Here is a 25,246-nt window from a genome sequence, read left to right on the forward strand (position 1 = left end):
ACACGGCACAAGCTTTTACATAGTATGCAGTATTCCTACATATTGTGTGCCCCTCGCTCGAGTGGCGTTATGACACGCTGCAAAGAAAGTCTTTGCCGTGTCTGTTGACTTGTCATATAGGCAAAAGTACAGATGACAGTACTGAAAAGTACTGCGTGGGTCTTTTTTTCCTACTGCCCAGTGCAAAGTAACCATAATAGTCGTAGGTATATACAAGGAAATCCTCACCTCTTGTCTGCGTCGCTTCGCCGCTGCACCGTGGCGGCTGCGAGATTTAGTTCTGCTGCTGGCGGTTGAGTTCCCGATTGCCGTAGGAAACATAGTTGGCTCCGCAGCTGGTTTCAGCCTCTACTTCTGTATCCAATGCTTTCTGCTAAGTCTTTCTCAAAACTCGCCAGTTCGAAGTGATCAGCACAGAGTTTGAATGCTTGCTTTGCACCCATAGCTGACCACGTTTCTTCCCCTGTCGATTGACTTTCCCTATCCACTGGTCACGTATTCCTTTTTCACTTGGAAAGCCAAAAAACACTCTTGCCACTGCCTGAACCATTTGTACAACCAAATGCCACACAATAAACCATTGTGACATCGCTAACAACAACAAATACACAAGGACGAGAACAACAGCACGGAACAATAGCACACAACGCCGAATGAACAGGCTGTTTGGCTCACGTGACGTCACAGCACCGGAAAGAGACGAAGACGGGAAGGCGCTGGATGCAAAAAGCAGAAGGTGCATTCTGCATCATATTTATTGATTTAACTGCTGTATATCGGCTATATAATCACTTCGAAATGGCAGATGTGGTTTGTAAAGGGTTTCTGGAGTTATCAAGAAAATATTTAACATCTTTGTACTCTGACCTTAAAGGAAAAAGGTTTTCAAGTGGGCCACAATGTGGAGTGAATGTTTACTCACCAGGTCAAAGAAATAGGTACATACTGTATGCACAATTTAATATACTGTATCATCAAAATCGTTAATAAATTTGATGTGGTGTTTCTAATGGCTTTCTATAGTACTAAAATGGTTAACTACAGTCCTGATATACAACGTTTCGGGGTTCGGAATGGCACGCAATGAACTTGTACACAGCGGCGTAAGAATACATCTTTACGAGGCACAAGAGGGTATGCTCAGTTCTGACTCATTGTTTTTCCTCTGTTTTATATTTATGGCCTATAGTGTTGTTCTTACAAATAGTTACTGCAATTATGACTTTACTATTGCAATAGCATAGGTTAGTGATAGACTACGGTGCTTTGGAACTTGCATGGAAATTTGGGTTATGTCACCGCTGCAAAAATGGAATGCCGCCATTAATCGAGGACCTTCTATACCATTGGAATTGGTTTTAATTTTAGTTTGTTCATTTTTCAAATGAAATTCTAAATTTGAAGATTATGGTACTCTCGTGACATTAAAATAAAACATGTTTTTATTTTGTTGCTAAAAATGTGTGTGACAACCGCCGATGTACGACACCTGGCGCCAAGATTTGTTGAGCTATCCGAAATGAAGGTGACGTCTGCAGCCCTGATGTGCCGACACTGTACACTGTGGTTCAGGAGCAAAAATCACATCAGCCGGGTAAAACAAATATTCTAATGAGCTATTATTTCGCTACAATATATTTTAAATTGTTAATTGAAACAGTCCTTTTTAATTTAAGATAACAGCTGACTACATGCTCCACAGGCGATGACGACAGAATACAGAAGCAGAGGGCATTTTTGGTTTGAATTTGTGGTTCGATGCAGGTGGATAATTTAAGTTTGGCTTTAATTTATTGAATATGAGGACTCAAATAGACATTGACTATTTTATTTGAAAGTAAGCTTCAACCAAGTGTCTTTTTTCAGTTTATTTTTTTTCTGTTACATCCAGAAATACAGTATATATAATATAGTTCTGTGTTCTCTGTACCAGTGCATTTATTTAATAAATACAACACCCACTAGTTTTTCTTCTTTTTTTATACATAGAGTTTAAAAAAACAAAACAAACAAGAAACAATATATGCAGTGTTATGTTCATTTTCGACGTCAAAAGGGTTTTGTGGCTCCAAGTGTTTTTGGGGGGGGGGGGTTTTCCCTGTGGGAGACGGCCCAAACGGCTCTTTAAATATTTAAGGTTAAGGTTACCGATCCTTGTTCTAGACTGAAATATTGGAGCGTTGCTCATTATGATGAACTGCACTTTTACACCACTGCAAGCTACAATGACAATAATCAAATTCCGAAGTCAGCTTTTCGCTAGAATACAGACAAGGTGCCACCTCTTACCCTTTTGCTAGCTGCTTGGAAGAGTCAAGTATAGTGAACATGGAAAGACAAAAATGTGAGGGGAAAATAGGAAGCTGGAAAGTTAAAAAAAAAGTTGCAGGGTTGGAAGAAGCCTAAGTAGGAGAGGACAAGAGAAAAGGCCCTTCATTGGATCACGTGAAGCTAAGCTGTTTTGTGCGGCTACGTGACCAGCCTGTAGCACCAAGGCAAGAGAGCTCAGGCTTATCTCTGTGCACACAAGCAGCTCTTCTGGCAAAAAAACACTGTGGCATGGCTGAGGGTGCTGCTAACAGAGAACCACAAATAGCTTTCACTCCAGTCCTCCCTTGTGCTCATTCAGTCAATGAGGAGCAGCACGCTAAGGCCTTTCCAGAGAGGAGCCATGTTGTCATACGTTTGCATCCCACATGACAATGAATAAGAGCATGGGCGTATTAAATTGAATATTTTCTTTTGCCTGGGTACAATGTTGAGCTCAAATACCTACAAAGCATTATTTGATTGCTTTCATTTCCAATTTACGATAAATGCAGTTCCAGTAACAGATTTGATCGTGGGTGTTATTTGATTTGGCAGTTTACCTAAATGGTGCACAACTAGAAATGAACATTTTGTTAAAAACTGTGTTTAAAAAAATACCTTCTTCTCCTTCGGCTTCTGCTCCTTCTCCTCAAAAATGAGAAAGCGTTGGAATGCTGGAAGGTCTATTGGTGTGTACTGACGACCAGCGTAATATGATTTTTTTTTTTCTTAAAAATGTTTGGTCAGACTCAATATTCTATAAGCTTAAAGCATTTGAACTTTGTGTACCAATGTATGTGAGATGCTTTCATAAACAAGCTGTCTCACTGTGACATAATTGGCACCTCTGGCTACTATCCTGATGTGTAAACACAAGAGCCACCTGAGACACAAACAACCAATGAGAAATGAAAACACTTCCTCGCCTGGAGTGTTGGCTATAACAGTCAAACATCCCACTGATTAGATACTTATGTCATATTGTGGAGGAAACACTTATCACAACAACTGGACCTGCCTGTACTCACACTCAAACCAAACTACTATCGGAACTAAAGGGGCAACAGAAGAGCAAATTAACATCTAGCCTGACAATCCCATCAATGTCTTGAAAATCTGTTGATTTAATTCCGACCTCTGAGACCTACTCATGCAACTGCAAATCAAGCATGAAACTTTGATGGGAGCCTCCAGCAAGTTAGTGTATTGCTCCCCCAGCACCGGCACCTCCCTTCTTCGACGCTGCGGTGAAAATTCAATGAATAACTAACAGGGGAGTAATCGGTCTCACGGCTGCCGTAGCACCATCACTCGAGGAAGGGTAAGCCGTGCTTGTGTCATTTTTATGAGCATTTGCTCCGTCAGGTGTTGTAGAGATGCAATGCTGAGTATACACAGTCAGCTATGCAGTACTTGAATCAGTTTAGCCTAATTCATCACATTGGCCTTTTAAAAGGTCATTATTTATGCAGATTTTTTAAATAGGTATTAAAATTTGGTAGTGAGTGTTTGCAACACCAAATTCCAAACAGAAATTGCAACCGTTCAATTCAACGGCGATCCCCACAGTACTTTCATTTCAGATCAGCTTTTTCGAAAATAATTTTAAACAGTACATCTGCAGTGGTTCTTCAGGCACTTGAATTATTAAAAAAAAAAAAAAAAAAAAAAACAACAACAACAACAATTTTTTATGCATAGCAGTTAGAGCCAACATTATCATTTTGATGTGTGATGAAATAAAAGCCACGTTCAGACTGCATTCCTGGTAAATTGCGACATCACAAGCATCACAGTATAGCAGGGATTTATTCGGCTGTGCCTTTCAGACAGGACTCACCAAAGCTGGACATTGCCATGTTCAAAGTTCGCATTCATACAGCGCATGCAGTTTCCCACATGAACATTAAATTCAAATGCATGGTGACATCAGTGTGACAGCAATTGCTTTCAACACTAGGGCAGAGAGTCTCGAGTATATTTTTAGGTCGATTTCATCCCTGCCACCATTGAACTCTTAGAAACGATGGTTCGATGGCCAGTGTGAAAGAGGCTATATGTTATAAATTAAGCTCATTGAGGTGAAGGATGTTTATAATAATGTGAATGTCTGCTGAGGCACTGGACCATTAGGAATCAGAGGAAAAGCTGCATCAAACGTTTTTGGGAGGCAACACTGCAAGTGTCAGGGAGAATCCAGGAAATCTCAGCTTCTTCCTTTTATATGTACCGGTATCTTAATTCATTGAAAAACACTGCGGTTCCATTCTCTTCACCCTTATCAAAGTCTTATCAGAGGATGACTGACAGTCCTTATATTTGCAGCAATCAATTGGAATAAGGAAGGTTTTATCTATGAAAATCAACATTGTTGATGTGGTGTTCCCTTAATGACATATGTCAGACACATTATTAATCTACCATGAGAATAATTTAGCAGGATAAGCCTGAAAGAGAGTAAAAAGTGTCTGGCTTGGGCTGGGGCAGCAAGAAAAGGCCACGGGGCTCGGCTCACTATTTCAAATGTAGATTAGGGTCAACCAGTAATCAATTGTTCATTACGTGACAAAAAAGTAGAATTCAATACAGATGCTATATTTCTGTCGTCAGTGCACACAGGCCAGGCCTTGAACTTGGTGAGTTTTATCTAGGCCAACATTAGCCATAGCAAATGATTAACTGCCGTGACTCATGCTTTAGAAAAGCTTGTAAAATTTGTGCCTATGCATTTAAAACCTGTCGAGGGAAAAAAATGGCCACATTTCATTTAATAGCTGAATTACTATACTGTTACTACCCTGATTTTTTTTTAACAGCCTGCATATGCCATTGAACTGATAATGGATGATGAGAGAAGGTAAAATGTCAACAGTGGGCCCATTACCTCATCTTATCCTACAGTTTCCTTTCACTGATTATTGTCGACTGGACTGATAGATATGAAGGCAGTTCAATCCACTATTACAACAGAACCTTGCTGAGGCAGCAGAGTCGATACATGATGACTCTGTATGTAGTGAGCTTATCAAGAGTGAGACATCAGCAGAATGACACATCTTCACCTGCTCTAATCTCTCTCTCTCTCTCTCTCTCTCACTCTCTCTTCTTGTTCTCTCCCCACTCATTGAAGCAACCCTTGACCTATGACCACACGGTCCTCTTGAAATCCCAACTTTGTAATTATAAGATGTGTATGAACAAGAATCACTGCAGAATGTCTGAACAAGGACATGTAATACAATCTAAAATTAGGACTTTCGTGTCACGAGAATGAGCTGTAGGAAAAGACAATACATGGTCATAGAACTTTTTAAACCTCTGTTTAGGAAGACTAAAATGTATATACAGTAGAGTAATAAAATGCACAGGGCAACACAATGATATAACTAGTGATATAAATTCTCAACCAAAGTCAGCTGAGACCCCACCTCATCCACACCCCTCATGAGGAGAAGTTCTATAGAAAATAAATGGATACACTGTACTGTATGGGCGGGGCAACAATGTAATCATATAGGTAGTTTCATATAATAGTGATGGGAAGCGCTTGTCAGCTCTTGGGAAGTTAATATCAGTTCAACAGTTCCCATATGTACAGTAGTTATGCAGCCTTTTTTAATGATACGGTCCTCTATTACTATATTGCAGGACTTCGTAGACCCAACAGTGGCAAGTAACCAGCTCCCCCTTTCGATCTAAAATAATCGTCAGTGGAGGCAGACCTGCTGCTTCTCTGCTCTGTTGTGGCTTGACTGTTCGTTGGACGTACACACAAGAATGCATGCTCGTATGTATGTACTTGTCTCTTACTATACTGTGGCATTTAATTATTGTATTATGTAAAAATAAATCAAATAAATACAATTAATGTTATTATAGTGGACAATATCATATGACAGGGTCTTATTACTCAAACCAACAGCCATACTGTAAATGTCAGTCTTAGTATTCCCTTGTTTAAAGTCGGCAATACCCTAAATATAAAACTAGATACCATTTCCCAATGTAATGAATTATATTGAATTTACAACTCTAAAATCTAATGCTAAAGATCGTCATCATTGCTGGGGCAGTATGGCAATTACAAGATTGCTGGTTACACTGTAGTTCATCCCAATATTTGGTTAATTTACAGAATTATTTAGACATGTTCAAATGCATAAATGATTAATCCATCCATCCATTTTCTGAGCCGCTTCTCCTCACTAGGGACACGGGCGTGCTGGAGCCTATCCCAGCTGTCATCGGGCAGGAGGCGGGGTACACCCTGAACTGGTTGCCAGGCAATCGCAGTGATTAATCTTGAACTGTAAAAATATAATATGGTTTTTCTCCTACACCTATTTGAGTTTTAGTTGGCTTGTTCAGATGTAAATGTCCTTCGGTTGAATACAGTGACAAATATTGTACTCAGCCTAGGGTCAGGGTTAGGGTTGTTAACTAAATTCCAAATGGCGTTCTAGTAAAGATACGGTATATTTACTGGTAGACAAGTTGGAACAAATTAGTAGGATAATCATTATGTTCAAGGAATAAAATAGATCCAGTGTATGAAAATTATAAAATTCTTTTTTGCACCCAACTTGACAGATTCAGACACAATCCTCTCATCTCTTTTATGCAGCTGACGAAAAACCAAGATGAGCGGGCTGCTTGCATGGTGACATAAGAGCCTGATGACAGTCTTCTGGGAACTGCAATCTATTTTCCATATGGAGCCATGTTGTCATAATAGTACTGTATGTGAGCTGGAGAGTGGCATATACAGACAAGAAGTGTATCAAATATTCTGCAATATGCCTACTGTATATAAAGATAATAATGTTCAGAGTGTGTTGACATTGTCAACAAGGTATTCATCTAACCATCTTTATTATCATGTATTTAGTTTGCATACATGTATAACTGCACTAATATGTTTGTTATCTTAGTGTAGAAGTATTTTTAAAAATCAGCCTTTGCTACTTTTATTATTTTGTAAGGCAGATTTTTCTCTTATATTGGAGCTTATATTCAATTGTCTAAGTCATCATAATTGTCTGGCTAGTCAGTTGTATATTTAAATACTATTTGGCACCATTTACTGTAATGCTGCAACACATGGAGTTCAAAGGTTTTGGTTTCAGACCTTCCATCACATTGAAAAATTCAGTTAATACAGAAGCAGACGAAACAAATCGCCTACCAATGGTGTAGCCTCTCTTCAGTTCGCCACATCGTGGGCTGCGGCGCTGGGAGTTAGTGGTGTTATTTTCTTGTACCGCGAGGACGGTGGTTGTCTTGGCAACAGGTGATGCAGCTTTATTGAGGGGCGAGGCTGGCACCAGAGTCGGGGAGAATCCTTGGCTGGCAATGTCCACAGATTGAGACTTTTTTTTCAATCTGTAGTGAGAAGCAAAGAGAACAAACAATGTTTCGATGGATATGTTGTTTGAATCACTTTAGTGTATTGCGAAGACACAGTGAATTGGGAATTTGCCTTTACGCAACCTTCACTGTTGCAGGGCAAATTTCTCAAAGCATATTTGAATTTGAGGTTGTCAATTTTAATGGTTTGTCACAGAAATTAAATTATGATGTCATTTTTCAGCGGCATGGAAACCTGTAGAAAGAATCAATAGGCTAATTGTGCCCTTGTACAGGTGGAATATATTCGCCACACTGCTTACAAAACAAAGTCTCAGCAGGAACACAGCAGGATACCACAAAAACAACAAAGTTTCAGAGACTAAAACAAATAAACATTGAGCAGCAACATGCTCATAATTTTTAGTCATATTATATTCCCTTATTTAACGCAAGCAATATCCATCCATCCATTTTCTACACCGCTTATCCTCACTAGGGTCGCGGGTATGCCTATCCAAGCTAATAGTGGGCGAGAGGGAGGGTACACCCTGAACTGGTCATCAGCCAATCGCAGAGCACATACAAACAAACAACCATTCACACTCATATTCACACCTATAGGCAATTTAGTTTTCAATTAACCTACCATACATGTATTTGGGATGTGGGAGGAAACCGGAGTACTTGGAGAAAACCTATACAGGCACGGGGAGAACATGCAAACTCCACACAGGTGAGGCCGGATTTGAACCCAGGTTCTCAGAACTGTGAGGCGGATGTGCTAACCAGTCGTTCACCATGCTGCCGTAAGCAATATTCTGAATAGAAAAAAAATAAAAAATAAAATAAAAAAAATCTTAAAAATGGAACAAATTGTAGTGAATTTACGACTATAAATTCTTTAACTGTAAAGCTAGAACGATTACCATCATTGTTGGGGTACCATGGCAGTTAGAAGACTGCTGGTCCCTCCGCAGTTCTTTCAAATGTTTGATTAATTTACAAATGTATAGCCAAACGCACAAATGATTAATCTTGAACTTTAAGAAAAAGGCATTTGAAATCCTAAGGCTATTAAAAAACATGCATTGTAAACTGCTCGTTCAAAAGTCAAAAACTGGCTACATTTCACCTGGAAGGAGATAATCAGTTAGTTAACTGTACCTTCCAATTTATTTTTTATTAATTTGGTCTAGAAATTGTCTTTCTGTTCAATCAGTTCACTCAGTTCAAACGTGTGGTGTGTGTGGGTGGGGGGTATGCATACGTTCCATTATAGTTTAGCATGTAAGCAAATGAACATTTGCTAGTGTGACGTAAAAAAGCATTGTCGAGCATTGATAATGTACCTTTTTGGATGTAAGGATGAGTCCGTGGATTAAGAGAGTAAAAACATTGACGTTGACATTATATAGTCAAAAGTATTCACTCACCTGCCTTGACATGATATGAATTTAAGTGACAGCCCATTCTTAATCCATAGGGTTTAATATGACATCGGTCTACCCTCTGCAGTTATAACAGCCTAAACTCTTCTGGGAAGGTTTTAAACAAGGTTTAGGAGTGTGCTCATGGGTATTTATGACCATTTTTCCAGAAGCGCATTTGTCAGGTTACACACTGATGTTGGCCGAAAAGGCCCGTCTATGTCTCCGCTTGAGTTGGAAAATGTATGTGTCAACTCATAAGACTTGCACCTTTTCCTCTCCTTGCAAAGACATTTCTTTTTTCCTTGTAATAAAAACCCACAAAGACAAAATTGCTTCCTTACTTATTCTGTCAGAAAAAGATTTACCAAAACACGCTCTAATTCATCCAAAGAAATGTCTATACTGTTGAGGTCAGGAATGTGTGCAAGCCAGTCAAGTTCATCCACACCAAACTCTCTCATCCATGTCTTTGTGAACCTTGATTTGTGCACTGGTGCACAGTCATGTTGGCACAGAAAGGGGCCGTCTCCAGACTGTTCCCACAAAGTTGGAAATGTCCAAAGTATTAGCCTCTGAGCGCCAGTGAAAGGAACTCTGAATGCTTGAAGAGATTTTGGACGGTCAAACATTTTGAAGATTATCCCTTCCTGTTCCAATATGTCTGTGCATTGGTGCACAAAGCAAGGTCCATAAAGACATGGCTGAGAGAATTTGGTATGGATGAACTTGACTGGTGTGCACAGAGTCCTGCCCTCAACCTGGTAGAACACCAGGATTGATCTTGAGTGGACAGTGAACCAGGCCTTCTCATCCAACATCAGTGTGTGATATGCCTGGGCAATATATCTGCTACAACAGAGGTGGTCCAGTAAAACCATGCAACCATACACGGGTTTAAATGTTTAAATCATATAGACAACAAGCACAAACTTCACATCCTACCCCTCAACCAAAATATCATGTTTATTTTGTTCGGATATTCAGGGATACAAGTGGCACGCCATCGTAAAACAAAGCTTAAAAAAGTTGTATGTTTGTACATTATCAATTAGTGTTGGAGTAAATGTATTATTTCTTCGCATTCAATGTGATATGCTAAATTTATGTTTTCAGAAATATTTTATTCAAGATTTGCATTTACAAATTTGCACTTTAATTCCAATTTTTCATATGATATAAGCAAAACCTTTGAGTTTTCTCTGTCATTTGCACTTACCGTTTTCTTAGGAAAAAGTAAAATCGGTAGGAAAAAAAAGTAACAAAAAAGTTATCGGGGGAAAAAAAAAATGTAATTAAATTTAATTTAATTTCTATTGATTTTATTTTTAGGCCATATTACCCAGCACTAGGCGGCACGGTGGACGACTGGTTAGAGCGTCAGCCTCACAGTTCTGAGGACCCGGGTTCAATCCCAGGCCGCGCCTGTGTGGAGTTTGTATGTTCTCCCCGTGCCTGCGTGGGTTTTCTCCAGGCACTCCGGTTTCCTCCCACATCCCAAAAACATGCATTAATTGGAGACTCTAAATTGCCCGTAGGCATGACTGTGAGTGTGAATGGTTGTTTGTTTCTATGTGCCCTGCGATTGGCTGGCAACCAGTTCAGGGTGTACCCCGCCTCCTGCCCGATGACAGCTGGGATAGGCTCCAGCACGCCCGCGACCCTAGTGAGGATAAGCGGCTCAGATAATGGATGGATGGACGGATACCCAGCACTAGTCTGTGACCTCACAAATATGCTCCTGGAAGAATGGGCAAAAAAATTGAAGCTGTTATAGCTGCAAAGGGTAGACCAACATCATATTAAACCACATGGATTTAGAATGGGATATCACTTATCATATGTGAGTCAAGGCAGGTGAGCAAATACTTTTGGCAATATAGTGTATGCGGATTACTACGACTATGTCCAATTCAAACATAAACATTTAAACAAGTTGTAATAGTCACAATATTTTACGATAAATCAATATATTTATCTTCAAAGGTCACTCTGGGAGTAACAATATCCAATAACAGGGGACTGGGATTAACAGGAAAACAAAGCTTTGGTAGTTGCATAGAGAAAATATTTGTGTGACCTGTACATCTACTGTATGCAGTTTGTCTATTGTGAGAAATAGCCTATGAAAGGTAAAAGGCAGAAAAACAAGTTGATCATTTTCAAGCGTTGCTCTGACGTAGTTACACTACTCATCATTCAAGTACCTGCTCCTTAGTTGGTACCCACACACTCAACTCAAATTTTCGTGCATCGCGATGGCCCATCGGTGTCGAGAATACACATAATCTCCTGGAGTTCTTGAACATAAATATGAAGAATAAAATGATTGTCGCTGTTTGTGGGTACCTGGAACTTTTTTTTTTTTTGTAACTCCTGCTACCAATACTGGGACCGTACAGAAAAAAACCAGGCCTGGAAAATGGATAGCGAGGAAGTTGGTATCTGGAAAGGACTAGTTTACAGTGGTTGGGTGTACTTTACTAGTAAAACAAGCTAGCAATAGTATTAGCCACATAACCCACACATTTCTCTCTCTCTTAATGAGAAATCCAGCCATCTTCTCTCCCAGGCATTTTGGACCAACTACAATAGCTTGAAAAAGGGTCTCCTGGGCATTTCCAATTATCTTACAAACCCGATAAAAGGACATCAAACAATATTTTTGAAAAAACATAGGTGTGGCATGGGACCTTTAAAATCCCAAACTATGAAGTTTTGCTATTGTCTGTTATAGGTAGTTATATGTTTTCACATATGGGGGAGTTGGTATATATGGTGCACCTCTGACTAGCGTCTGCTGGGGTCTAGACTAGGCCACTTATTTCACTGCAATTATTCATCATACACCACCCAGTTGGAAGTTGATGATGACTGCTAAGGAAGAACTTGACAGGCATGACCTCAACCCCATCAAACACCTTTGGGATGAACTAGAACAGAGGTTCTAAACCAGGCACTTTCCTCCAACACCTGTGACCTCGGACTTGCTGAATGAATAAAAATAGATACACACCAGCCTCTTGTCGAAAAACTACATGGAATAGTACTTTTTAGAGCTGCACAATTCTATAGTGTCTTCCATTTTCACTTCCTGTAGATGTAATGACCACACGAATAAATAATGTGTTGTATTGTGCAATTTCTGTGTAAGCAAGCATGCTTTTCAAAAGGGAACTACCAGTAATACAATAGAAAACAAGATTATTCACAGAAACTACAAACAAAAGCAAAAATATGAGCTACAAAGTGAATAAAATGAAACAAGCTATCTATAGTCTGGAAATGTCCTGAAACAGCAATATAGGATGTCCAGCACTCACTCTTGCACTGTACACTTTCAATCATTCCAGCAAAACTGCTGAAGCAAACACAGTCTTTTTGGCCATTTCACCCAAATGCTCATCTCCTGGTGGACCAGCAAAGCAATGCACATGGCATAGTGTCTAACTGTATTATGAAAATGCATAATCTCTATGGAAATGCTATCCATCACAGTGTGTGTTCTTTGGAAATTAAACCTAAATGGTCCAGTGGCGCCAAATTGGGCTGACAGAAGAAAATGAGGTCTGCCTCACAGAACTGTTACCCTTAGAGAAAACACCTACTTGCTGACCACTTTCTATATCATTTTAAATTGAAAATGTGTAATAAAAATGTGTCACTTGATGATTATTGTCAACCTTTCATTTTTCGGAAGTTTAATACATAAAACAAAGCCAGTCAATTTTAACTTTATGGCAGATAGTGTTAATGACTATTTCGACAAAGATGTGTGTTTGTTTAAATGGAGCATAATGACGATGGTGAAGGAGTGAAAAGTAGACACCTGCAGCTGCTGTTTTTACCTGTGGAGGATAAAATAGAGGGGTAGTGCCAAACTGTGTGAACTCTATCTCAACTCCCTTAGGAGTTGGTACAAATTACTGTCTCATAAGTAGAGCGGAAGCCCTTATTTCATAGCTTGTCTTCTGTGTTCATTGAGCTACAAGGCCAACTGGTATCGAAACAGTGTGTGTGCGTGTTTGTGTGTTTTTGAGCTTCAGAGACGAAATTAGAAGGTGGAAATAAAATTTACTTGGTGACTTTGCGTGCGTGCGCGTTTGTGTGCGCGTGTGTAGGGATGGTCATGTTCTCAGTTTATTTATCCCCATTTCAAGTGAGCACAGTCTTACAAAGTAGTGTTTTATTCACATATATCTTCGTAGAAAGACCACAGTTCAAGTTTCAGGAATGAAGTTAATAACATGATGAACATTGTCTTTTTTTTTTTTTACCCAGGGGGGTTTCAAAGTGTGGGACAATGAACCTCCTCTCAAAGAACATGAAAACAGCGGGAATGCCTCAACTAGTTTTTTCCCATATATCCATCAATCCATTCATTTCTGTACTGCTTATCCTCACTGGGGTGAGCTGGAGCCTGACCCAGCAGAGTTTTGGGATAGAGACAGGACACACCCTGAACTGGTTGCGAGCCAATCACTGGACACATATAGACAAACAACTATTCACACTCACATTCACACATACAGACAACAGAGGTGGGACCAAGTCCTTGCTTTGCAAGTCTCAAGTCTTTTCCCTCAATCCCGAGTCAAGTCACGAGTCAAGACAGGCAAGTCCCGAGTCAAGTCCCAAGTCTTACACTTCGAGATTCGAGTCATTTTACCAACAAAATAAAAAAAAATTGTAATATATGTAATATTTATTTTTAATAAAACATAACCTAACTTAATGTATAACATATACTGCATCGATATATATTTCATATATTTTAAAATCAAAATTTATCAAAACTAATTTGATAAATAAGTGTATTTAACTTTTACAAAAAAAAAAAAAAAAAACTAGGGGGCTGATCAAAATTTTTGCACCTGTAAAGCCAATCGTCAAGGGCGGTCTTAGTTTATTGCCCCCTTCAAAACTGATTCATAGTAGGTTTTCAGTTCTTCTATGAACATGCTATGCTATGACTTACTTATTCTCACTTTATTTCTGAAGTGACATTAAACAGAGCTGTCACAAATAAGAATTTGCATCCAGTCGTGCTGCAATTAGAAAATTGAGTATTCAACTGAAAATGTTATCGGAATAATCTAGTACAGTATAAGGATAAAATATATTTTTGCTTGGTTAAAGAGCAATTATGAATACACAAGAGAAAATTGGACTTTTCACATAATGAATGACCAATTGGTATCCTCTTTTAGAAAATCAAGAGTATTGTTCTTAAATTCACATTGTGCATATAGCAGGAAACTGCATTTTCTTGTCTACAAACATTTCTAGTGAGGCAATTTCAAACACGAATAGATTTCAGTTTAAACTTGGCATTTCTTGCAAGTATAAAAACATATGGCATTCATTTAAAAATGAGGAACACAATTTTTGTCATCTTGTCATTACGGTACAATTTTATCCAGCTGTGGTATCTCAGTAGGCACGGTGAACGACTGGTTAGCACATGTCTCACAGTTCTAAGGACCGAGGTTCAAATCCAAGGCCCCGCCTGTGTGGAGTTTGTATGTTCTCCACGGGCCTGCGTGAGTTTTCTCCGGGTACTCCGGTTTCCTCCCACATCCCAAAAACATGCGTTGAAGGTTGATTGAAGACTTTAGGTGTGAATGTGAGTTGTTTGGTTGTTTGTTTATATGTGCGACCAGTTCAGGGTGTACTCCGCCTCTCGCCCGAAGATAGCTGGGATAGGCTCCAGCACGGCCGCGACCCCCAGTGAGGATAAGCAGTACAGAAAATGGATGGATGTGGTATCTCAGTCGGAACACTAGGGGGCACTATGTAAAAATATTACGTCGAAAATAGGCGAAGTAAAGGACACGAAGAAGAATGATAGTTCATGTTGAATAGATGCTAGATGTGTGCTGATCGACTGGTAAATAAAGTGAATAAAAAATGAAATACAATACAAGACCGAGTCTTGTGAACACTACACTGACTAAACCAGACTGTAATATAAAGGAAGCCCAGACTGCGCATGGCTGGCCCGCCGTGCAACTGTCTGCGTGATCACACACAAAGCTAGCTGCTAATGCTGACGTAAACAGGCACACATGAGGTCAAGCTTTCTAATTCCCACACTGCAATTTGGATTTTGGTTTTTGCAATAGAACGTCCTTATTGGTACGTTAAATGTCATTGTCGTTTCTGTGTATGTTAACAGTGGTTCTTCGAATGTATACCTTATTTACACATCTGTTGTTGATTAATGTTGTACTTTTTTTTTTTTTTTTTTTTAATGAAACCATTACTTTAGGTAGTGCGTGAAAGAATGACCTCTGGGTCAGTTCTTCAACTAGAGTGTGCCCAACAGGACATCAACTGTGAAATGACAATAAGAACAATACATTAGCAACAATGGCGTGGGACACTTTGACCTCATATATAATCATTAAGATCTTCAGCATTATGTTGTCACCTGTCATATTTTCCTGTAATAAAACAGTTTATGTGCCCTACAATTGGCTGGCTCAGGCTGTACCCCGCCTCTGCTCGAAGATAACTGGGATAGGCTCCAGCATACCCGTGAGCCTAGTGAGGATAAAGCGGTACAAAAAAAATGAATGGATGGAAAACAGTAAGTTGCACATATAGCTACAGAAAGAGAATGCTACAAAGTGTTGGTTTCTCAGTGCTATGGTCAAAGTAGCAAGTCTTATCAAGTCAATGGGTTCAAGTCCAAGTGAAGTCACGAGTCATTGCTGCCCAAGTCAAGTTGCAAGTCTTAACATATTGTCGAGTCTGAAGTCATCAAATTCATGACTCGAACTTGATTTGAGTCCAAGTCATGTAACTCGAATCCACACCTCTGACGGACAATTCAGAGTCGTCAAGTAACCTATGAAACGTGTTTTTGGAATTTGGGAGAAAGCTGGAGTACCCAGGGAAAACCCACAACCTTAGAACTGTGATGCAGATGTGCTCACCACTCGCCCAATGAGCTGCCCCCATTGCCCAATATAAACATTCTATGTTATTTAAGTGTGATTCATGCATTCTGTATTTTAAGTTCTACAGTAGCTATTGCTTTGTTGCTGCTATCCAGTGGCGTGAAATGCCCTCTCTCAAATTCTCATTTTTTTGCAGTTTTTTTAAACTTATTTTCCTTAATAAATAAAAATCACCATTTAAAAACGGCATTTTATATTTACTTGGGTTATCTTTGTCAGACATTTATTTGTTTCTGATATTTGTTTGATGATCTTACCCATTAAAGTGGTGAAACTATGCAAAATAATAAGAATTTGAGAAGGGGGCAAATAGTGGTTCTTTTTCACGACACTGTATATTAAACAGTATTTTAACTGTGTTCCCGGACTTTGTCTTTTCTTCTCAAACATCTCTAGCGTATATGACCCTCACCCCACTTAAATTATGGGGTGCTTACAACTATATTTAAAGACAAACTTCAACTAACAACAATTTAAAAACTCAATGCAAGTGGGCTTTGTGAAATTTCAATTATTTTTTTCCCCTTCAAGGCTCTGTCCCTCCCCTGAAAAGGGCTGTTTTGATAGAATGCATCGCACATTAGTTCATGGACTGTGCTTGCAGTTTTGCTTTAATAATAGCTAAACCTCTGCTGCCTGTCTCTCCTCAATGGATGCTGATTGGTCTTCAAAGGCTATAATCATAAACACTAAGTTTAACCTTGGTAAAATGGACTTTTCAGATTATAGACCCCAGCCTCAGAGCATTAAATGGTCACATAACCCTCTTTTATGGAACATCTCCACACTAGGTAATTCAGACTCAAAACTACACCGTCTTCCATCAAATTCAATGGAAACAACTCTGACAATATGACTGAGTCACATTAAACAAGATCAAAATCAGCATAACAGAAATAGTCATCTAATTTTCTAGGCCATAGGTGCCAAACTCAAGGTCCAGGGGCCAGATCCGACCCGTCACATCGTTTTATGTAGCCCACTAAAACAAATGATGAACTTCATGTTTCTTGCTAATGTCTTTACCATTATTGACAAACATTTTTAATGTTTAATGTTGAGATCTACTGTGCCATGCCTTTATGAAGAATGACATACTGTATAATGGTTGGATTTTGCTCTCTGCTGTCACAACGATGTGACTGACAAAGACAAATGCAACCCTAATCCTGAAATGAGAACCACGCGCTAAAATGCAAAGATAATGCAAATGATATGAGGAACACATTAATTCATTGTTCTGCATTCATTTAAGGCATGCAACATCCCCCCTCTTTCATAATTGTTTTTCCACAGGAACTATGTTTTCTGCCCAGAACACAAACCACAGTTTAGTTTTAATGGTACGAGTCGTTGCAATCTTAGCATGGGGGGAAAAAAGTCTGTTTTATGGATTATTATCATCTAAAAGGCTCTATGCCAGAGGAGTCAAACTCATTTTAGTTCGCGGGCCACATTTACCCCAGTTAGAGCTCAAGCGGGCCGGACCACAATATTTGTGGCTTAAAAATCCATAAATAACAGCTATTCAAAATTGTCCCAATTGTTTTGGTGGAAATAATTACAAGTACTTTCAGAAAATACTCACATTTATTCATTATTATCTTGTTGCAAATTTTGTTGCAAATCATGAGCAGTTTGAAATTTTAAACCAAAAATAATTGCAACAGTATTATGAATCAGTAAGCGTGCACCATTCAGTTATGCCTCCTTTGTAAATTTATACATAAAAATGTAAGTTGCAGCAGTGCATGAAAAAAAAAAAAAAAAAGGTTCCAACAAACCAACCTCTTTTGAAGTGAAGCTTTTGACTGAAATTTTGGAATATTCAATGTCTTAAAACATTTCTACAGGAGGTATTTATTTTCACAGTGTGAACATGGCACACCATTTTATATTAGTGTGCTCCTGAAACTTTGCATTCTTTGTCCTTCACAAGTGCATCAATGTCATTTAAGTGCACCCTCCGGTGGACAAAATTAGCAACAAAAATTCCTTTTATTGAAAAATAGCAGTGAATGTGTTCTCCATCCCGACGGGCCGGATTGGACCCCATGACGGGCCGGTTTTGGCCCGCGGGCCATGTGTTTGACAATTGACTCTATGCCATTCAAATGACAGTTCACAGTTTCATTTGAACACACGGTATTATTGGAATCTGGTTGGGTTTTTTTTTAACAACTTTTATCTGCAACCGTTGTCAATACATCTATGGTTTTGATGAAGTGTTCTTCCTGTGAGAGCTAGAGAATATTGTAGATGATTTTATACGTGGTCCTGACAGATGAAAAGCACACGAAGTTGTAGTGAAAATCCTGACATCACAGTTAGCTTCCACCTTCTCAAAGCACATCGTCCAATTTGTACTGAGGAGTTGTACACATGACAAGCTGAATGCCTTTCTACATCATGTAGCCTACCGTTGTTCTTCATGAAAACCTAAACCGGCACTGAGAAAATTAGTGCAAATTAATTAAGGAGGCTTTTCCCTTTTATCAGTGAGGAACTGGGGCTCTACTAGCTTAACGCAAGGGTGTTTTGTTTTCTTTTTTGTTTATTTCGTTCCCATCTGGGTAAATAAATGAGCTTCGTCACAAGCTATAATTGTACCAATCTCCCCTGCAAGCAATGAGCGATAGATGCACATCAACAAAGAGAGCGACTCTGGCTAATTGCTATCAACAGATGAAAATAAAGAAGTGAAAATGACAGAAAAAAGGCAAAGCCATTTTGTTTTCTACTCCACGCTGTTGTGATCTGACCTGGCCCAGGAGGCTGTGGTATAGGCGCCGCCCTGCCAAACTGGCATCGCTCAGATTATCAGACTCCACAGCGATCATGTGGTTTGGCAAAGGATGCATAAACAAAAGGAAATGTGAGGCAAAGTCAAAACACACTTATCACACTGCTACTAAGAGGGATTAGCCCCCACCCCCCCAAAAAAAGAGGCTGTCTTTGCACTGCTGTCTTTTAATTCTCTTCGCTTCGCTTCTCATACCTTGCAGTCACACAATTTTATAGGGGGAGGAGTCTTTTCAAACTGCCACATATAGGGTACTCTGCTACATGAAGCCAGGTGGTGAAAGAATGACGTCATCGTCAGTGTTGGCAGCACAATGACCATCAGACAACAATAATGCCAGTTTGAATGATGTAACTTTGACGTATTGTTTTGTGACTTTTAAAACGTTAACCTAATCAAATAGATCTCTCTGCAGTTCTGCTCAAAGCAGTTAATTGTCCAGGCATCACATCCTTCAAATCAGTATTTGCAGCTTACCGTTTTAACATTTCAATTACAAACACCCACATTTCCTCCCCAAAATCTCAATATTTTCTTTAGTGCCGATGAACAGAGCTAAAAGAAACTGTAGTTTTTACACACATCCAATTTGTCTCCCAAAATTAGTAATGAATACCTGTGTGTCTATCTACTCACACCTTGAACGAATTCCAATACTGGTGCATGTTAGTAGCTTGGATGATGTTGAGCAGTATTTTAGAACTGACTTACTGTTGGCGAGTCTCATTCAAGGTGATCAAGGACACATGCATTAACCTTATCCATTAATGTTCAGCATTTACGTTTTTTTTTTTTTTTTTTTTTAGACAAAAATTACAACCTTCAACATGAATACACAGAATAGTAGCCTGCTATTTCAGATAAAGTTACATTACTGCACTTTTGAATAAGCAAATAACATGTACCGGTAGCTGAATTACAGTGTGACAACCTCAGCCACAGTAGTGGTAATAGTAGAAGAGGGTCTTCAGTTCAAAAAGGGTAATTCAATACAGAAGTTCAACTCTCGCAATAATACTGTACTTAAATGTTAAAATATCCCCAAACATAAAGCAGCTATAATTTTATGTATTAAGTACTTTATTACAAGAACATGAGGGAATGATCTGTACTAATAATTTCATCAACATCCGTCTATCCGCTGTGCATCAAAATGGTTATTTGAAACGGATTGAAAGGATTTAAATTCCTGCGACCTGCAATGGAAGCAATCATTACAAAACCATTGGAAAACTGTGACCAGCTTAAGTTTAATGAGAATGTGCAAGTCACGGTTGAGGCAATAAGACTGAACCTCTGTCCCTGCTCCTGACACCCAGAGAACGAGGGCAACAACAACCTGTGGCCATGCATGTTAATGAGGCCTTCTGTTGCATCCGGGAGCATAATGAAACACGGCTGAACCTCGACACTTTCTGCTCTGCTGTCGGACACCTCCGCATAATGATGTATTGAGCACCACGCCACATTTCACTCATCTGCCCTTGCTAAATGCCACAGCAGCGATTCTCTGTCGAGGGGTTATTGGGCAATTTTGACCAATGAGGCTTTTAACCTTCATGTCAATGTAATAGGAGCTAAAGGCGCGCAATCACAAGTTACATTGATGGATGTATTAAGAAGCATTTTGGCTCCAAAACAGTGGTGACTCAGATACGGGTGACTCAACTTCTTTTGAGATATGAGCCATCAATCGACCATTTTTATTATTTTTTTTATGATTTTTTTTTTTTTTACTTTGACTTGCGAGCACAGACTTGAGATATGAGCAGTGTATGGTGGGAGTGACTCAGCTCATTTCACAACAAGCAGCAGTTTGGCAGATACAATTAGTGAACAATTATTGCCACTACCACTTGAGGTTTACTGTCAAATTCAAAATAAAAAGAATTACACCTTGTATATGTAAAACAACCACATAGCTTAGGTTTTTGATTCTGCCAGCTTAATGTTAATGCTAAATCGTATCCGTTTCATTGCTATAACCCTTTAGGCAGTGGATTGAACAAAAATGGTGCAGCGACATGTAGAGAGACAACATAACTGTACGACGCACAGTCTTCCTCTGCAAAGAAAAACTAATCTTAGTGCCGTACTGATGAACTGAGATAGGACTTGACATCTTAATAAACAGTATAGCTGTCTGTCTGTCTTGTAGAGCCCCCAGGTGGCCAAGGAGGGCACAGCGTAAGGAGCTGCACAATGGTCATTAAATGGATGCAGTGTGACAAAAAGTTTGATTATTTTTAATTTTATTGAATTGTGTCATTACTGTATGTTTTTTTAATAAGGTACAACATTATGGAGAGCTATTTTTCCTTATTAAAATACCCCTTACAACAGTTTTAGTTGTTTTTTTGTTTTGTTTTTGTTTTTTGGTAAAGGCTGGAATGGATTGATGGCATTGCCATTCATTTCAATGGGAAAAGATAATCTGAGATACGAGAGTTTTGAGTTATGAGCGGGGTCACGGAACAAATATATCGTATCTCAAGGCATCCTCATATAACATTAATAACAAATAACTAACATTGAAAGCAAACTTCACATACATTGTATAAATAACTAAAAAGCAGAAAGACTAAAATGATGATGATAAAAACATAACCAAGTTAAATTAAAAGGAAATTGATTCCTGCCTTTTATTGCTTGTGTGTTTGACAACAAGTCTGCTACTAGGGGGGCCCTATTAAGGAGACTCCCAAATCCTGGCGTGTCATTTCAGTGTCTACAGGGTTTTAAGTTGTGTCGGTGATATGGACTAGTATCAGTTGTCTCTTGGGGCCCTAGCCACTAGCTAGCAACAGCTAGTAAGGGGCCCTTTGGGCGGGGGATTCCTGATACATTGTTGCAGTGTCTAAAGCAGTAGCATTGTTTTGTCATTGATATACTGTAAGTCAGCTGTCTCTTGGGGCCGCCTTCATTTCAGGGCCATGGGAATTGCCTGGTTTGCCTGCCCTGTTGAATACTGCTGCATGACTGCTACTGTAACTTACATCTGTAATTTGTATTGATTTATTTTATTTTATTTGAAATGGTACTTTTTAACTTACTAGAACTTGCGTGGAAATGGTGAGAAGATGTAGTGATAGCTACAACACTTGTTGATCTGTCTAAGGTGCCATGCAAACATGGCACCCGGTGGTTGTGACTTACAAAATCTTCCAGCCCTTTGCGGGTGTTCAAGGCGCATTTCCTTTGCCATCAACCTTAAATCCTTGAGCGTCACATATTTACTTTGACATTTTTATTGTTTGTTCCCCCCCACAATCAGAGACCCACATCTGCAGGTTGGTGCAATGGGCGGGATAAAGAGATGACAAGTTTTGTGTGTGTTGGCAAGAATGGCACTTATTTCACTTCTACTGTTGCACTGTAATATGGAAGTGAGAGTTGAACATGGGTGACATTAACGCCAGGATTGGCCTCAACTCTGGCGAGAAATCAATTGAATCCTACGGAATGGGATCAAGAGACGAAAGAGGAAAACGCGTCATAGAATTTGCTGAACAAGAAGGCTTATACTTTATCTAGTCGTTCTTTAACAAGAAATGGAACAGAAAGTGGACATGGATAAGCCCCAAAAGGTAACAATAGCATCATAGACTACTTCCTGTCCAACGACATAGGGGTATTTACAGATTGCACCACACTAAACAAATTTAACATTGGAAGTGACCACAGATTGGTTCGGGTCCAAGTGCCAAAGTTTACATACCTAAATCATGCCTTAATATCGCACAGCATTTCCATCAAAACAATATCAGATGAACAAGAGAAAACATTATTATAGTCTCACCACACAACCAGTTCTTGAGATGAATAATGTCTTATTATTCTCCAATCACATTGCACTATCTTCCAACAACAGTGCCAAACTGCTCTATTAAAAAAGCTCTATAAATCAGCCACCAAAGGAAAAGGCTGCTATTCATTTTTGAAAATGTATTGATGCAACATTAAAGTAAAACTCCCATTGGCCAAAGCTTTTCACATGACGCACAGAGGAATTATCTTCAGTGACAAAAGGCATGGAGGGGGTAGAGATGGTGGGGGAACCTCATTATGTGACTCCAGGGCATACTTTTTGCTCTCTTACCTTCTGGGTATCGGTGTATCACTCGGGTAATGAAATACAGACATGCACAGGAAAGGGGGGGGGAAAAAAAAAACGAAAAAAAACCACAAAAAAAAACAGGGAAATGTGCTCGTTACGTCCACATCTTGGCAACAAACACCCTGTCAGAGTCAGTTGCTTAATCACACACAGCCTCCAGCGGTTGATTCACTGAGTACCCATGGGGACTTTGGGACTGTTATTGCAGTCTGCTACTGTCCTACTTCGCCTTTTCTCTCTACTCCTCGTTGCTAGCCTCAATCTTTCTCTTGCCCTTTCAGCCGGCGAAACGATTGGGCAGCATAAGTAGCGGATACAACGTCACAATGGTGTGGCTTGTGGAAGTGCAGGAATCAGACATGCATTGTTTCAAATGACAGTTTGCAGCAGCGCGTACATAATATCATGTGAGTTCATTATGGCTCCCAGAGAAAGAAGGGCAATGAAGCTGGAAGGTTATGCTTCACACTGTCACATTGCATTTAAATTCTTGGAAAGAACAATATGTTTAGGATTGGCATTTAATTGGAATCACATGAGATAAGTGAACATTACGGGTATAGAATGAATTTAATTAATTATAGGCATAAATGAATCAAACTGAACAGGAAATTCTGCACTGTCCAGTAAGTTGACGAGAAAACAATTGTGAAAAAGGAACCACACAAACTTCAACAAATGTTTAACTTGTGTCACTAAAGTTGCATGTTTTTCTTGCTTTTGGCAAAAGCCTTGATAATTTAAGCAGCTGTGGGAAACACATCCTTGTTTTAAAATAACCCTGTTAATACTGCAAATGTGTAACTGCTGTAAAGAAATTAAATCTGTTTCTACCAAGTGCGAAAGGTAAATTCATTCACAATACAGCTTTAAAGTAAACAGATAAAGCTTGTGTTTCCATTGCAGAGTATGTAGGCGAGATGAATATAGTCGTATCAACTAAGAAAACAATTGTAGGAGCATGGACCGACGTGTGTAGCTCAACCAAACAAAAGTGAAGCATACTCTATTACTGTGATCACTACTCCACCGTCCCCCCAAAAAATCCAAAGAAACAAAAAGGCACTGTATAAAAAGTTAACATTTTAAAAATCCTACAAAACCCAACAAACCATACTGCTTGATGAAAACCGTGAGTTAGATGTGCACAGTGTTGTCCTTTGAAAATTAAAAGTGAATATTTACAGTACATTTTAGATAAACTGACCTAAACATCAACCTATTCCAAGAAAGTGAAACTTTGCAGCTATAACAGCTTCCACTCGTCTGTGAAGACTTTCTGCAAGATTTTGAAGTGTGTCTTTGGGAATTTTTGTCATGTCATTTTGCCATTCCTGTGATTGGCTGGCAACCAGTTCAGGGTGTACCCCGCCTCTTGCCCGAAGATAGCTGGGATAGGCTCCAGCATGCTCGCGACCCTAGTGAGGATAAGCGGTACAGAAAATAGATGGATGGATGGATTTTGCCATTCATTCAGAAGAGCATTTGTGAGGTCACTGATGCAGGAGGAGAGGGCCTGGCTCACAATATTCCTTCGACTTCATTTCAAAAAGGTGTTTGATAGGATTGAGGCCAGTTAAAATCTTCCACACAAAATTTATCTAAGCCTTTCTTTCTGGACCCAGCTTTAAACACTAAGGCACAGTGATGCTGGGGTGTTTTATCTTGGTATACTGAATAGTTAAACTCAGTGCTGAGACAACTCGGCCTTATGATACAACATTTGTTATGTGTGTGTGTGTGTATGTGTGGGTCTGTGTACTGTATATGTATACAGTTGTAAGAAAAAGTATGTGAACCCTTTGATTGGATTTCTGCAAAAATAAGTTATAGAATGAGATCTGACCATCTTAGGCACAACAATAAATACAAATCTGCTTAAACTAATACCACACAAACAATTATATGTTTTCATATTTTTATTGGAAACACTATGGAAACATTCATAGTGCAGACATCTCAAGAATTATTACCAGGGAGAAGTGTGGCCGTCCAGTCCCAATTCTCCTCACACCGAAAATGCATGCATTTCTTTCAGTTTGTGGTGATTAAAAAATCCACTGCATCCTACTAGGCTGTTTTTAATATTATTTCACTCTTGTTTAGCCAAAGAAGGTAACCAAAAAGCAGAAAAGACTTTCAGTATTATTCACTGCAGCTTTACACCACAATTATGAACGTTGTTAAATTAAAACTCCGACAAAACTGACTATTGTAATCCTTATAAAGGAAGAATTAGGCCTCTCTTTGGATCGTGCAGATATATTAAGTGTGC

At 39.2% G+C, this 25,246-nt stretch overlaps 1 protein-coding gene across 4 annotated transcripts in view; it reads right to left on the minus strand.

Annotated features, from left to right (window-relative positions):
- oxr1a (oxidation resistance 1a) overlaps positions 1-25,246 on the minus strand; it is a 182,522-nt gene that overhangs the window by 90,779 nt on the left and 66,497 nt on the right. For 3 of the 4 annotated variants that reach the window (XM_061777062.1, XM_061777065.1, XM_061777061.1), the window contains exons 1-2: positions 18,814-18,875; positions 7,496-7,692 (exon numbers count right to left, since the gene is read on the minus strand). In XM_061777062.1, the coding sequence (XP_061633046.1) occupies positions 7,496-7,692; positions 18,814-18,860 (244 nt within the window). In that variant the 5' untranslated portion in view covers positions 18,861-18,875. Of the gene's footprint in view, positions 1-7,495; positions 7,693-18,813; positions 18,876-25,246 lie in introns of those variants that run through there. The other variant, XM_061777063.1, reaches the window with a different exon arrangement.

This window comes from Phyllopteryx taeniolatus, chromosome 6 (assembly GCF_024500385.1).
Source record: "Phyllopteryx taeniolatus isolate TA_2022b chromosome 6, UOR_Ptae_1.2, whole genome shotgun sequence".
NCBI lineage: Eukaryota > Metazoa > Chordata > Actinopteri > Syngnathiformes > Syngnathidae > Phyllopteryx > Phyllopteryx taeniolatus.